This window comes from Myotis daubentonii, chromosome 7 (genome assembly GCF_963259705.1).
Source record: "Myotis daubentonii chromosome 7, mMyoDau2.1, whole genome shotgun sequence".
Classification (NCBI taxonomy): Eukaryota; Metazoa; Chordata; class Mammalia; order Chiroptera; family Vespertilionidae; genus Myotis; species Myotis daubentonii.
This window is the reverse complement of record NC_081846.1, coordinates 44108345-44125601: the sequence shown is the minus strand read 5'-3', so window position 1 is coordinate 44125601 and position 17257 is coordinate 44108345. Positions and strand designations below refer to the sequence as shown.

The 17257-nt window shown below is 37.7% G+C and overlaps 1 protein-coding gene across 2 annotated transcripts in view; it reads right to left on the bottom strand.

The window, feature by feature from the left end:
• The window catches only part of ATF2 (activating transcription factor 2), a 106441-nt gene that overhangs the window by 74483 nt on the left and 14701 nt on the right, over window positions 1–17257 (bottom strand). For both annotated transcript variants that reach the window (XM_059704021.1, XM_059704020.1), the window contains exons 2-4: window positions 16837–16927; window positions 8290–8364; window positions 6041–6110 (exon numbers count right to left, since the gene is read on the bottom strand). In XM_059704021.1, coding sequence (XP_059560004.1) covers window positions 6041–6110; window positions 8290–8321 — 102 coding nt within the window. In that variant the 5' untranslated portion in view covers window positions 8322–8364; window positions 16837–16927. The remainder of the gene's footprint in view (window positions 1–6040; window positions 6111–8289; window positions 8365–16836; window positions 16928–17257) is intronic.

Sequence of the window (17257 nt, the reverse complement as noted above, 5' to 3'; positions counted from 1 at the left end):
TTTCCAAGGCAAATTTAAAACATTTATTCTAAAAATATGTATTGAATAAAATTGTAATGATACTGCTAGCAATAACAACATATTGAGAACACAAGAGCACAAATTCAATGCGAAATGGGCACAGTATTGTCTTAAACAAGACTTCGAGCATATAGCTGAATAAACAATGAGAAAAGCAGTCAAGAAAGGTAGGACAGGATAATCATCTCTCTTAAAAGGTTAAAAAAGGAAGGGCAACCTGATATGTTGAAGGGATGTGAATCAGATGCTTTTATAATAAAGCAATATAAGCTCTGATATATAGAGAAACCTGTTATTCCAAGGCATGAACACTTGAACACACTCACTAGAATTAACTTCCAAGAAATCAGTCAATCTGCATTTAATTCACACACATGACATGGATTATTATTCCTATTTAACAGATAAATAGGTACAACTAAGTTATAAAGCCACCAGGATAATACCAGTTAAAGTTCTGATTTCCTAGGAAATATTATTTGAATCTAAAGAGAGACTATTCCATTTCTGTTCTTAGAAAGATTTAACAAATGGATGTTGCTAACGTTAGCCAGGTTACATTTTTTTTAATCCTCATCCAAGGATATGTTTTTTAAATTGATTTTAGAGAGGAACAGAGAAAAAGAAACGTCCATCAGTTGCCTCCTTCAAGCGCCTGGACTGGGGATTGAACCCACAACCTAGGTATGTACCCTGACCAGAAATCAAACCTGTAACGTTTTGGTGTATGGGATGACACTCCGACCAACTGAGCAACCCGACCATGGCAGCCAGGTTACTATTTTGATCAGTAACAGTTATAAGATATTATTATAACATCAAGATTATTTTAAATCCCTTAGGGAATAAATACAGGCACACACACAAAAGAAGTAATAATACCCCAAACTGGAGTGTTCATGATAAAGCCAGTGCTTAAATAAACTATAAGAATAAAAATTGGCTTAGCTTTTAAAAACAATATGGCAAAATGTATGAAGAACCTCAAAACTGTGTATACATTTTGACCAAGTAATCTATTTTTAAGAATGTATTTTGAGAAATTAATTAGAGATGCATATAAAGGATTTCATCACAAAGTTGCTTATAATACTGGAATTATAAAACTATATATAATTATGTCATATTATATATACTCATAAAATTGTATTTTATGTAATTATATGAAAATCATACAAATTTAATAAGTTATAAAATTATAAAAGTCTATAATAGAGGAATGAGTAAATTCATTATGGGACATGCTCTGGCAATAGAATAGGACACAGCAGCTTAAACCCATGTTTTCAATTAACACACAAAATGCTTATGATACATGCAATGTAATCTGCATACTGATAAATATACAACTATGTAAATGCAGTAAGGTCCCAATTTTGTTTTAAAAAATAAAAGGGGAGAAGGACTTATGAAATGCTCCTAATGTTAACAAAGTCTTCTCTAGATTTTATTTCGCCATTTTAAGCCTGTCAACATTTTCGGCGAAACTTTTGTTATTAAGAGGAAATAAAAACTATGTTAATTGAAAGATAACAAATACAAAGACCTGTATTTAAATATACCTTGAGGCCTGAACATTTTATTTATTACAGAACACAAGGATAGGCTTGGGTACAAACTTATTTCCAATACTTCCTGGTTTTGTGACTCAGAGAAATGAGGCCATAACCACCCATTTCATAGAATCATTGGAAGCATTAAGTGACAATCCACATAAACTTCTTAGCACAGTGGCTAGCTAAGTTAAAAATATTGTTTTTATTGTTATGAAAACTATTATATGAATCTTTAATTTCTCAAATACTATTTGAAACAAGTTGGGCACAGATAAATAATAGGTATGGAATACCCCTAACTAAGAAACCAACACTGATACATTACTGACAACTAAATTCCAGACGTTGAAAACTTTGTTTTCAACTTTAAAAACATTACAGCAGGTCCTTGAATGGTCTTCCATTCATTTTTGCCTATGATTGTTAGATGTCGTTTCACTTAAAGTTACAGAATCTACTAACAATATTAAGTGAGGACTTACTCTACCCAGGTTAAGCAGATTCAGGCTCCAAATGACTTATTGCTAAGCCCCCAAATGAAAAATCATCTCTGAAAACTATGAAAAGGACTGCTAACTGTCCCTCAATCTCTATTACTCAAAATTTCCCCAAAGGAATTTCCCAATTTTAGTTGAGTACCTGGCTGCCCAGAAAAAGACTACATTTTCTAGCTCCCTTTGCAATAAGGTGGCCATGTGATTGAGTTCTTGCCAAAAGAAATAAATGAAAATTATACGCATTATTTCCAGTTAATGCTAATAAAATGTTGAGTGTGTGTGTGTGCTCTGTTTCCCCTTCTCCCTCCTTATTGTTGGAATGTGAACCTGGGCCAGCCATCTTGGACCTAAAAATGGAATTCACATGTTGAGGATAGCAGTGAGCCTGCCCTGGAACTCCTACTTCTGGGCTGTTACATAAAAAACAAACTGTTCAAGCTATTGTTAGATTGACTTTTTGACCTAATTAGCATCCTTCTACACTAATAAAAGAGAAAAATGGTAATTGGCGTACGACGCTACCCTTTTCATTGGCTAATCAGGGCTATATGCAAATTAACTGCCAACTAAGATGGCAGTTAACTGCCAACAAAGATGGCAGTTAATTTGCATATGTAGGCACAATGCAGGGAGGCGAAAGGGAAAGCAGGAAGAAGCCCCCTGCCACTGACAGTGATCAGAAACCCAGGGGGGAGCTAAGAGCTTGGGGGCAGGGCAAAGGCGGCCCCAGGGCCATGATTGGAGAATCAGGTGCCTTTTCCGCCCTGGCCAGTGATAGCAGGAAGTAGGGATGGAGCCAGCGATGGGAGCTGGGCACGGTCGAAGCTGGCAGTCCCAGGAGCTAGGGGTCCCTTGCCTGGGCCTAAAGCAGAGCCCACGGTAGCAGGTCCGCTGCACCTGCGGGTCCCCGCTGCCCGAGCTGGACACCTAGGCCAGAGGCGTTAGGCCTGGGCAGGGGCAGAGCGGGAGATTGCGGGGAGCTGGGAGTCCCCTGCCCAGGCCTAATGCCTTGGCCAGAGGCGTTAGGCCTGAGCAGGGGCAGAGCGGGAGATCGCGGGGAGCTGGGAGTCCCCTGCCCAGGCCTAACGCCTCGGCCAGAGGTGTTAGGCCTGGGCAGGGGCGGAGCCTGCAACCGCGGGGAGCTGGGGATCCCCTGCCCAGGCCTGACACCTCTGCCAGAGGCGTCAGGCCTGGTCAAGGGGCCGATCCGGTGATTGGTGATAGGAGGGTGATAAAGGTCAACTCCTCTGGCCGAGGCATCAGGCCTGGGCAGGGGGCTGGGGGTCCCCTGCCCAGGCCTGATGCCTGGGCCAGAGGCATCAGGCCTGGGTGGGGGGCGGAGCCGGGGATTGGAGGGATATGATGGTCCCCTTGCCCAGGCCTGAAGCCTGGGTCAGAGGCATCAGGCTTGGGCGGGGGGTGGAGCAAGCCATCAGAGGGAGATGGGGGTCCCCTGCCCAGGCATGATTCCTGGGCCAGAGGCCTCAGACCTGGGCGGGGGTCAGAGCCAGTGATCGGGGGGAGATGGGGGTGCCCTGACCAAGCCTGACACCTCTGGCGGAGGCGTCAGGCCTGGGCAAGGGGCTGATCAGGCGATCGGAGGGTGATGGGGGTCTACGCCTCTGGCCGAGGCATCAGGCCTGGGCAAGGGGCAGAGCCAGCAATTCTGCTGGGGGCAGAACCAGTGATGGGGGGAAATGAGGGTCCCCTGCCCAGGCCTGACGCCTCTGTCAGAGGCGTCAGGCGTGGGCAAGGGGCCGATCCTGCGATTGGAGGGTGATGGGGGTCAACGCCTGAGGGCTCCCAGTATGTGAGAGGGGGCAGGCTGGGCTGAGGGACACTCCCCCCCCTCCCCACACACACACCCAGTGCACGAATTTTGTGCACCAGGCCCCTAGTAGTAATATAAGAGGCTAAAAATTTGCCACCCCTAAGTCTATTTAAAACAGCATGCCATAGCTTCTAAAGGAAATTTTTTGTGTGCAACGGAATAAACAGAAATGTAATTTTGTTTTTTAAGGTGACTATTGAAGGAAATATGTCTGTATGCTTTTTTTCTCTATTCAAACCTTCCAAACCTCTACCCTGCCCTTTTTACTTTCAGTTACAACAGAATAATTGCCCATGGTCTATTTAAGGCCAGTCCCTTTACTTGAGCACCAGATCCCATCCTTTCTTTTACCTACTTAAGGACCCCAATCCTATAACAGTCTCTCTCTCTGCAGGGTCAAATATGCTGTGATATTCCCACTATACAATGCAAAACAAATACGCTCCATCTTCAATCCTTCTCCAGCTATATTTTTCTGTTCCCTTTAAGCTAAACTCCAAGAAAGAGCTGTCTTAGAATGTTTTCCACTTCTGGTTCTCCCCATTTTCTCTTTAACCTACTGCTATCACATTGTTGTCACTGCCACGTCAATGAAACTACTCACCTAATAATCTTCATATTTCTTAATCCAATAGTAAATACTGAATTCTCACCTTTCCCTATCAACTATCTGACTACCTTGTTCCCCCACTTTGAAACACTTCTTCTACCTGACTTCCAGGACACAATTTTCTTGTTTGCTGCTTCTCAGCTTTCTATTCTACATCCTCCCTCTCCTCCTCTTTCTGACTTCTAAATACACAGTGCCTTAAAACTTAATTCTTCCCTTTTTCTCTATCTATACTATTTAAACATGGAAGATAAGCAAATATGGAAATTACAGATTATTAGACAAAATGTATTACAAACCTTGACAATGTAAAAAACAAATTATCAGACATCAAGAAATGAAAGAAGATGTAGGAGAAAGTATGAATGTTAACTCTTTTCACAATAGAGAGTCTAAAAACAATTCTAACTCCTTAATATTTTCCTTTTTATAATATTAGAAAGATCTTTTAAGAAACAATCTCTCATGATATACATACACATATATATTCTATTAGCAATAGGTTTCCTTTTGTTCTGCTCAATTTAAGCAAATTTAAATAATACTTTTTATTAAAAAATGGCGTGTATTAGTAAAGAATCAATCACGAGATAACAAACAATTCTTGCTATTTTAAGAAAAGAATAGGAGAAGGAATAAGGGGCTTGTTTGAGACTGAGTTTCTAAGAATAATTCCTAGAACAACATAGCAAAACTGGCTCTAGCAACATACTGTGTTTACTATAATCCGGGGTATTACAGAATCATGTTGTGTCTGTTCAATCACTCCAGCAAAATGGATGACTTGAGTAATACCACCTCTTTGTCCATTTAACTCAGTACCAGGTCCAAGGAGTAAATGTGATATGCCAGAATAAAACACTTTCATACTTATTTTTTATTTATAATTTATCTATTTAAGTAGTCTGTAATTTCATTACACATTGAATTTATTCTTTAATTCTTTAGTACCTGTAGTTATTTTAAGATTAGAATAATTATAATAGCATAAGTTAATAATTTAATAGCCTGTTACAGAACACTGAAATATTTCTGAAACAACACTGAAGTATTATTTTCTGAAAATGCTTCCACACATGCTCTGTATTAAAGATGTTAGCTTTAAGAACATTAATACATTAGTAATACTCTCAGGTAAATATTAGCTAATTTCATAGGAATTTAGCAAATAAAATAATTTTCATATATGATAATGTACATCTAATTTCCAATTAGGCAGTTTATAGTGATTTTCAACCAATAATGGTCAAATGAAAATACTTTTAAACCCTAGATTTTGTCCAGGTTTTCATCTTTCCATTATAAGATATAACTTTTTTTCAATATTAGACTGAATTTTTTAAAACTCAGATAATGCTACTGAGAAAAAGAGGAATTCCTTCCCCAAATTATTCTGGGTTATTTTCTTTAACTCCAAAACTGTACAAAACATTGTAAGAGAATCCTTTTAATGACAACATATACTGTCATCAGTGTTTTAACAAATATAAATACACAAAATGATTTAAAGTAATTTATATATTACCTGGCCACATCCAGGGGCAGTGCATAGAAAGGGTTTGTCATCACTCATATTCCACAGGTCCTTGTATTGCCTATAGTAAAACATTAGGAGATGGTTAATGTTTTACAGTACAGATTTTTAATTCAAAAATAATTTAAAATGTAGTATTTTTTATTTTCACTAAGTTTGTTACCTTTTCTATCCAAATGTGAAATGATACACTTTAGTGACATTCTAACCCTATCTTCTATCTTATTATGAGTAGACAACTATATGTAAACATGCAAATTTTATACTATAGAAGAAAAAGATAGGGCCCCTGCCAAGATGGCTCCATTCGCACACCAAAAAGGATGGGGATCTGATTCCACATAAGGGCACAGGTTGTGGGTTTGATCCCTGGTCAGGGTTGGGTATGGGAGGCAACCGCTGGAGTTTCTCCCTCTTCTCTCTCTCCCTCCCTCTCTCTAAAATTAATAAACATATCCTTGGATGAGGATTAAAAAAAAAAGGGGGGGGTGGGAACCCTGATCTATCAGGCTAAATGTTACCTGTTAAATAGTAAAGTGCAGAAAGAAAGAAATACTGTAGCTAGAAAATCACCAGTTTAACCCCTAATAAATAATATATCCAGGCCAGTGGTTGGCAAACTGCGGCTCGCGAGCCACATGCGGCTCTTTGGCCTCTTGAGTGTGGCTCTTCCACAAAATACCACGTGCGGGTGCGCACGTACCGTGCGATTGAAACTTCGTGGCCCATGGGCAGAAATCTGTATTTTGTGGAAGAGCCACACTCAAGGGGCCAAAGAGCTGCATGAGGCTCGCGAGCCGGTTTGCTGACCATTGATCTAGGCAACTATCATCAATGTCTGATAAAACCTATTTGAAAAAAAGTGATGGGAACTTTATAATGGCTGAATTGGGCTGATAGCACCTAAACTTACTGGTCAGTCTTAAATTAACATCACTAACAGTGGGGCAAAAAAATTTTTACATGTTTCCTGATATGATGTAATAGAAAACACACAAAATACTCTTAGGGGTAAAAAAATCAAACTTAATGTAATTAAGCCTCTGTAGATACAGCTATAGGAAATATAGGTGATAGAAAAACATGTTGAACAACACTACCAGGTTGTAATTAGCTAAATTCTATAGGACAAACTACCCAGTCTCATCAATCAATATTAATAAAAGAGTAATATGCTAGTTAGACTGGACGTCTTCTGGACAAAGCCTCAGTAACTATGAGGGCTGGCAGTGGCAGCAGCAGCGGGGTGATGGGGGCGGTGCCTTCCCCTGATAGGCCTGGTCACCTGCTGCAGAGGGAGGCCAGACTGCAGCTTAGGCCCACTCCTCATGGGGAGCGGGACTAAGCTGTCAGTAGGACATCCCCTGAGGGCTCCCGGACTGTGAGAGGCGGCAGGCCGGGCTGAGGGACCCCTCACCCCCAGTGCATGAATTTTCGTGCATCAAGCCTCTAGTAGATAAATAAATAACAGGGAACAAAAGAGAGTAGGAAATAGAGGGAATTGTTTTAGGTTAAAAGAGGTTTAATAAACATACTAACAAAATGCAATATGGTGACTTTTTTGGGTCCTGATTTGAACAAAACAACTACAAAAAGACATTTTTGAGTCAAGATTATTTCCTACTTTTAGATTTAGACTTAAAGTTTCCAATTATGCCTTCTATCAACTTGTAGGCTTTTGTTTTGCATTCTTTCTAGAAATTATATATAACAAGTGTATTTGATGCAACAAAAAATTCTGGCCTTTTCAATACTAGTTTGATAACTCTTCAGAGCAATGCTTCCCAAAGCATTTCTGGTAGGAATGACAATAGCTATTATAGAAAAAATGTACACAAATTTGCCAAACAAATTTGGGAAATGCTGGAGTACTCTCTTTTGGTACGACTTCTCAGAGCCATCAACATGTTCAAGTGAAATGATTAAAGGAGCACCCAGAATATTTTTTCCATATCCATTTGCTAATTGAACCATTTTTTACAAATTATCTCATGGGACCATTATTATTTGTAATCATTTTAAGAGAAATCAGAACCCTAAAATATGTTTATGTTTATCATAGTTAAGTGCGTTTAGATGCTCTATTTAATAATTTAAAAACAATAGTATATTCAACTAAACAACACACTAGATAAGTGTTTTCTTATTAATGGAAAAACATTTATCTAGAAACAACCTATGAAAAATTTTATACTCTAAAATATTAAAATGGGTAAAAATATCAAATATTGCATACATACCTGGCAGAATTTACATGTAACTTGAATTTCATAAGTTGAACAACTTATCACGTCCTTTTTTTCATTGCAAGGATACTGAACAAAACAAAACAAAAAAAAAACCAAGTGGTTTTTCACTCTTAATAGTACTTAAAGATTTCTTCAAACACTGTAGAAAAAATAATACTCAAATAATGACACTGTTACTGTCATCCAAAAATCCAGTCACTATTAAGAATCTTTACAATACAGTACTACTTCTTAAATATGAATACCACCCATGTAAATAACTTAAACATTTATATACTAGTAAATATATATAAGATATATATTAATATATCAAACTCCACCACAAAGAAAGTAAAAGAGAAAGAAACATTTCATTTGACCTTTATAGCTGTGGTTAAAGAGTAGCCTTTAAAAGGGTGAAAAGCCTGACTTCTGAAGTCTGATGAGGAAGATGAGAGCTAGTATTTCAAAGTATTTTAAAAGGCTTTTAATTTTTTAAAATGTAGTTCATGGTGGTGAGGTTCTCAGCCTAATTCATCAAAATCTATCTGTCTCATAATGTATTTGATCTATATAAGCAGTTCTCACTTCCATAACTTTATAACTTACTTATTTGATATTGTTTTAGGACAAGTGACTTATTGAAACTATCCAGAACAGTGGTCCATTAAAACTGCTAATACTATTTCATCTTGCATTCACTAAAATTCCATCTAGTAGGTGAACAGAGTAACTATATATGCTTATTTAAATAAGCCAATGGTACAGAAAGAAAAATTTATTTTTCATTAATTTTGCTTCTATAATTGTGGTAACAAGAATGTCTTGCTCAGAAACAGTGGGTGATTCTTGTAAGAAAATCTGTAAATAGTTCTGACCCTGGAGTCAAGAGTGATGTGGTATAGGAGATAGCAAAAAGAAAGTTTTTTTCCTGGCTTCAGGCAAAACTTCTATCTGGTAAGATTCAATTTCTTCTTTCACATCCATCTTTACCATGCTGTCTGTGAGAAGAGGGAAAAGAACACTAGAATAAGCCAAAGGAAACCTATAAAAGTTATGCTCTGTCATTACCAGTAGAATGTGGGCTCAGTGAGGGCAAAGAACTTATTTTTGGGTTAACTACCTAAAACAGTGCCTAGCTCATAACATTTACTCATAAAATATAAGGAGTGAATACATAGCTGTATGACATGAACATGACAAATAAGTTTAGTTCACTTTATCAGTATATTGCTTTGAAAAACCAAAACAATATTTAAACTTAGTTAAGTTCCAGAAGCATTTAAACATCTTGTATATGCCAAAACACAAAAATTTTTAGAAAAAAACAACAACAGTGCTTACATGTGAGGAACTTCTGGTCTAGCAGAAGAAAGAAAAATACAGAAATGTAATTTAAATTCCTTTGGTAAGAATGAGAGTTAAAATACTATAAGAATATAGAGGTAGTGCAGGGACCACTCTGATTGTTCTAGAAATGCCTTCTGAGAGATTGAACCCTTGGTACACTTCTCACTCATTCTTTCCACTCCCCTACCACAACTGTCCCCTTTCTCTAAAAAAGAAGTTCCTTACCTACATATCAGCCTATTTCCTAGACACCCAATAAAAATTCCAGTTCCTTATTACTATTCTTCTACTTAACAAGTAGTGTACAGAAAGGTCCCATTCCTCAACATCCACACCAACAGTACATATTATTTTTAACACTTTTTTTAGATTAGTAAAAAACAAAACGAACAAAAAAACCACCTAATTTTCAAGTTGCATATCTTGACATGGTAATAAGGTTGAACTTTTTCATACATGTAAAATGGTTATCTGTGAAATGCTTCCTTTGCTGATTATTAAAAAATAAAATGTTAGAACAAAATTCTCTTTCTTGAATATATATCAGAGGCTTTTTCTTATGATATAGATTTCTGATCATGTACCTCCACTGTGTTCCTGATGTGGTCCTAACTAGTCAATCTATAAAAGTGGTCCCCAAAAGTGAAATAACTTACTCCAGGTAAAAAATGAGACAAGAACCTTTCAACTGCTATATTGTGCCTACCCACAGGTAAGCCCGGCTCCACTAAGCATATCAGCTATTATACCTTGCTATTCTATGCCTACCAATTATATCAAAATTTTATGTAAACCACCTTTAAAAAAATAGTACAAAGGACTCTCTTGTGACTTAAAGACTCAGTTGTATAACTCTACATCAATTAAAATCACACATAGTATAAAATGCCAGTTAAGAATTTAGTAAAGAAGAACACTGTAAGGAAAGATGAACAGAAGAAAATGGGAGAAATTAACTGGCAAACCATTTCTTATAACTTAAAATATAACTTAAAATTAATATGAAAGCCAAGCCTCCAGGGGGAAAGTGGTGTCTTCATAGGAGGCAGCTTAGGCAATTGAGGGATAGTTCAGTACAGAGTTTTAGAGCCTGGGTAAGACAAGCAAGGTGTCCATGGGTGGGAAGAGGGTTTGGACCTGAGGGGAGTCTGAGTTGGCTGAGGAAAGTGTATGGAGGGGGCATGTACACTGATGTGGGATGTCAATGCACAAGGAGGGTGAGGAGGCATCCACATGAGGTAAGAAATAGGGTTGGGACCATTCCAGCAAAAGATATCAAGGCCCAAGCAGAGGATATGTACTGGGTAAGGAGGAGAGGACCTGGTAACAACAGGTAATTCATTATATATAGGAATTGACTGAAAAAGTAACTATTATCAAGGATGTAGTAGGTGAAGGTAAATTCACATTGTGGGTGAAGATAATTATACATAAAGAACCTTTGTATGAGCTAAGATTTGATATGAACTCATGACTTTCCACCTGTATGTATAAAAGCCTAAGCGACCATTACGACTGAACAACTGGAACGACTGGTCAACCAGTAGCTATGATGCACACTGACGATCAGGGGGCAGAAGCTCAATGCAGGAGCTGCCCTCTGATGGTCAGTGCGCTCCCACAGCCAACCTCCCGCGGTCCCTCCCCCCAGCCAGCCAACCTCCTGTGGTCCCTCCCCCCCCCCCCCCCCCCCCCCGCCAGGCAGGCTGGCCAACCTTCCGGGTCCCTGCCCCTGGCCAGCAGGCCCTGATCAGCCCTGATCGCTGGCCAGGCCTAGGGACCCCCCACCCATGCATAAATTCGTGCACCAGGCCTCTAGTATAGATATAAAAATACAGAAATATAGATGACAACACATATATTTCCCTAGCTGTTCCCTCTGAGAGGGTCTGGGAACATTGATACCCCTTTAGCAATAAGCCCACTTAGCACCCAGATGTTGATGTCTAGATACCATTCTCCACCGAAAGGAACTTTAAAATTTGGCAGATCTCAGGGCTGGGCAGGGAAAGTACAGGATGGGCTTTGAGTATCTTGAGCCAGAAAGTAAAGAAGGACTTACATATGAATCTGGTCAGAAAGTGGCCAAATCTAGGACAATTTGAGAATCAAAATAAATAATGGCATTAATGGCTCAAATCATGAATAAAATAGGATCCCATTAATCCATGCTGATATAAAAGAATAAACTGAGTTTCACAAGACAGAATATTTATAGTCTCTCTACCACCCTATAAAATACATTTTAATTATTTAAGCCAAGGGTAATTTATAGTATAAAAATATGACAATCATCACTTTACTCAAGTATCCAAATTCACACTAGAAATAGGGGAAATCAATACCATGTGCCTTGATAAGATGCAGTAAGAAGGATATATTATCACTTCCATGATAGTCATATCAAAGATACATTACCTGAATTTAGTCATGAAAAAGTGTTACACAACTCTAAAGTGAGGTAAACTCTTCAAAGTAACGGCCTATAATCTCCAAAAGTCATCAAAGTCAAGGAAAGTTTGAGGAAATGTTTCATATTGAAAAAGACCAATGAGACATAACAACTAACTGCAATGTGAGATTCCAACTGAATCTTTTTGCTATAAATATAAAAGACATATTGGAATAAATGGCAACACTTAAATGTGATGTGCAAATTAGATGGTAGTAATATATTAATTTCTTGATTTTCATGGTTATATTGTGATTTTGTAGGAGAATGTTTTATTATAGAAAACAAAGTTTGGGGGGGATGATGAGACATCATGCTGGCAACTTACTTTTAAAAGATTCTGAACTTTAAAAAAATTTCAAAAAGGAACAAATTTTTAAAAATTTAAATTAAGAAAAATTTATAGTTTACATTGTATATAAATAATATGCACTAGAATAATTCACTATACAACCATTATATAATTAGTAGGTAATTTTTAGCAGTAGTTATATGAGAAAAATACTGTAAAACATGGATTCTCTAACAATTCTCTGCTTGTTTCTGGTTTATAACTTTCATGTTATGAGATACCAAAGAATAGAAAAACTGTATTCTGTACTGCAAGGTTAAGAGCAAACAGAATAATACTATAGAACAATTTCTATATCTGAATAAAGTCTCCAGGGGTGATATTAAACAATTATTTGTCCAAAAGGATAGTTTCCTTTAAAAAAATATGAGATGTGCATTAGAGCTGTTAGATGATCCTTTAGGCTGCAGTATTAATATCCCCAGGCCATTTTTGAATTCTGTCATTCAAATAATTCAGCTGACAAAAATATTCACTCTTCAACATTTCTAATTAAAAACAAATAAAAAGGAAACTAATTCACTTTTTAGAAAATAATGTGAGTAAATGAATTTTAAAAAATAAATAGGAGACAATTTCTGGTGACTAACTTCAGAAATCTTTATGTTCTAAAATGTGAATTTAGCCCTAGCTGGTTTGGCTCCGTAGATAAACTCTCGGACTGCGGACTGAAGGGTCCTGGGTTCGCTTCCAGTCAAGGGCTCCACTCCCCAGACGGGGGTGTGCAGGAGGCAGCTAATCAATGATTCTCTCTCATCATTGATGTTTCTCTCTCTCTTTCCCCTTTCCCTTCCTCTCTGAAACCAATAAAAGAAATATATTTAAAAAAATGTGAATTTAACTGATTTTCTAGTTGGTTATAGAACTATAATTATTGTTAACCTCTTACCTTTAAAATATATTTCAAAGCAGATTTCTAAAATAAGAATAATGTTTAATACAATATACATCATTCCCAAACATTTCTAATACAAATAATTTATGAAATTTATTTGGAAAACATCTGACTGTCTATTGTATACCAAATACCATATTAAGAATAAGAAATAAATATAGTCCTCGCTCTCAAAATCAGCTTAGTGAGAAAGACAAACAAGTGAAAATAATTATAATTATAAAGATATACACAGACACTAAGGGAACATAGGGAAATAAGGAGTATACTGGAGCAGTCATCTTCCTCAGCACCCACAGTGCCCTTAGAGATTGCTCAGTAAAGGGCAATCCTATATATCCATGCTCCTGACATACCAGGCTCAGGTGAAGCAGGGGAGACACCTGGCCAAGTTAAGCCAATCAGATTACCTCTTCAGGAAATTTATAAAAGAAAAACAAAATCAGCCAAACAGAGATGGGCACCAGAGATTCAAAATCATACTCAGGACTGGTGGATATTTTCTGTCAGGTTCATACTGATCATACTCCAGAATGGAGTAGACACTGAAAATGAGATGAGAAACAGTTCAGCTAGTATGAAGGATCATAGTTTCTGTGATGCCTAACTATGCTTATGATTGGGTCATGAGAGAGTCTTCTCTATCCTGAGTGTGAAGCTCCTTTAATTTTTTTAACCTGAATTTATCTGATTTTCTATCCCCTAACTAAAACAGTACCTGGTCACTCCTAGAAAAAGAGTTTGGGAAGACTACTGAAGGAAACAATGTCTGAACTTAGTCTTCTCAATGAAAGAGGCATCAGCCAGTTAGAGATGATGTTTTGGCAGAGGAAATACCATGTAGAAAGCACAATAAAGCAGAATACACTGAAGGATCTCTAAGAACTTCTGATGGTTGACGTGTACATAGGTTGAAGGGAAGAGCGGTAATGACAGAGAGGGAAGCACAACTTGAAGGGCCTTTAATGCCTTGGCAAGGAGTTTCAATTCAATACTTTCCCCATCCCACCTCCACTCTGAGGTTATAAACTAGGGCCCTGTGTCAAAATGTTCAGCTAAGCCCTAACCGGTTTGGCTCAGTGGATGGAGCGTCGGCCTGCGGACTGAAGGGTCCCAGGTTCGATTCCGGTCAAGGGCATGTACCCTGGTTGTGGGCACATCCCCAGTTGGGGGTGTGCAGGAGGCAGCTGATCGATGTTTCTCTCTCATCGATGTTTCTAACTCTCTATCCCTCTCCCTTCCTTTCTGTAAAAAATCAATAAAATATAAAAAAAATAAAAATAAAAAAATGTTCAGCTAAGAAAGTTTTTCACATTTTTAATTGGTTGGGGTGGGGCGTGGGGGTGGGAGAGAGGAAGAAGAATAAGCAACAGAGCCCTGACTGGGGAGCTCAGTTGGTTAGAACATCGTCCTAATACACGAAGGCTGCGGGCTCGATCTCTGGTCAGGACATATACAAGAAGCAACTAAATGAATGTATATATAAGTGGAATAATAAACTGATGTTTCTCTCTATCCCCCTTCCTCTCTCTCTCTAAATATCAATAAGTAAATAAAAATTAAAAAAAACATACAGAGACCATCATATGCAGTCCCCATAAAGCCTAACATATTTACTATGTGGCCCTTTAAAGATAAAGCTTGCTTAACCATGCTGTAAAAAAGTGAAAAGATTTAAAGCAGGTGAATTAGATAATGAAAGGGGCATATTGGTAAGATCACTAATGTAAGTGTGAAGGCTTGATTAGAGAGGGCAATACTATACAGAAGAAAACCAGTGCAATCTACTGCTAACCTCAGGAAAGAGAATAATGGTCTAAAGTCAAGCAGCAGCAATCAAAATCATAGAAAAGGACCTGCTTATGAAAAAATGCTCTTAAGACAAAACCTCATATCCTTACATTGTTTCCAGCCCCTTGCATGAACTGCCTTCTGCCTCCTACCTCCTATCCCAATCTTATGCTGACTCTTCATCTCTTGGCTCTAGTTATGCAGGCTTTTAATCAGCTCTCTCCCTCAGCCTCATTTCCCATTCACCTATCCCTTTCATAGTTAACACTACTCACCTCTGATAGTCCTCCATCCACTCTCTCCCCAACCTGAAATACAGATCTCTCTTTTACTTAGTCATTTAGTCAATAAATGTTTATTGAGTAGGTGCAGGAGGGTAGGAATTGTGCTAGATTCCAGAGTACAATGATATAGGCACAGTACCTGTCCTCATGCAATTTACATTTTATGGAAACAGTTCTAACCAAATGAGTAGACTTGAACATTTAAGTTAGACAGGTAGCTCAAAATTATTTAATGTAGGTATCAGTGTATAAGAAAAAATTATTGAGTGTTGCCACACTTTTTCTCCTTATACCTGCTGAAAATTTTTTACTTTTTCAAATACAAATGTACATTTAAATTATTTTCTAAATTTGTATCAAAATTAGAGTAAATGTACATTTACATATAGTTTTTCTTTTGATCTGAATCTCCAGATTAAGATACAACAGCATATGCCAGTTTGCTTGTGTATCTTGATATATCTGACAAAGTCTATCACCAGGCCAAACTGAAAGATTCTGTATGCTGGACCACATTTATTAAATCAGTATTTTCTTTCCATTTTTAGAAGCTACATCCCCAACTTATAAATGGCTTGAGACCAAAACTCATTGTACTTTGTATCTATATCTATATCTATATCTATATCTATATCTATATCTATATCTATATCTATATATATTATTGATTTTTTACAGAGAGGAAGGGAGAGGGATAGAGAGTTAGAAACATCGATGAGAGAGAAACATCGATCAGCTGCTTCCTGCACACTCCCTACTGGGGATGTGCCCGCAACCAAGGTACATGCCCTTGGCCGGAATCGAACCCGGGACCCTTCAGTCCGCAGGCTGACGCTCTATCCACTGAGCCAAACCAGCCAGGGCTACTTTGTATCTTTTAACATCAGCACACCGCAGCTATGACAGAGATGTTTAATAAAGGTAAATGTTTGAATATATAACGTCCTATTAAATGTTTCTGATCATGGTACTAAACTTAGCTGATATAATTTAAGCCAAAAGCAAATAACTTTGACATTTTAGTTAGCTGTACAGCCTTAGAGTGGGTGAAATATTTTTGAAATGTAGAAAATGTGTCACGGATTAACTCCTGTTACTATCCTTATGAAATCCTAGGAGAATTGGGACTTTCATATTAGGACCCTGTACTATATAGAAGGCTCCCTAATCAGAAAGATTTAAGAGCCTCTGGGTTAAACAAAATTAAACACTTCAATGTAAGTATTCAGTGTGCTGCTATGCATAGTAGCTCTAAAAGGACAATTCAAATTTGCTGCACCTCAGAATTTTTTTATTACTAGAATTTTTTTATCAATATTGTAGAACACCAGCATTCTGAGGACTACCATCTGGAAACATCTGTTAAATTCAGTAATATTTGAGAGACAATCACAAAATAAAGACACTTTTGCACTAAAAGTTTAAAATCTCTTACCTTTCTAGTTGGTGGGCCATGAGCTTTGGTCACTCTGCTGCCAGGAATCTCCCAGTTCTAGGCAGGTAAGCAGTGCTTCTCAGGTTTCCTTCTAAGAGGCAGAAAAGAGTGAACTCATTACTCTGTGGGATCTAAAGAAAATGCCTCATACAGTTCAACTCCATCCACTATATTTTTAAAATGTGTATTTTATTTTATATTTTAAAATGCATCTGAATTTTGCCTTCCATGCTATTATTTTTATATAAAAATTAGGGTTCCCTCCAAAGTCTTCAATGCTCCAGGAAGATATTTATCTTGTGGCCTCCATAACGCCAGGTACACTGCCACTTATGAGAGTACTAGTGACCCGGTGCACGAAATTCGTGCACATTAAAAGGGAATTAATTAGAGGAAATATTTTAATGTTGCTATTTGCCCT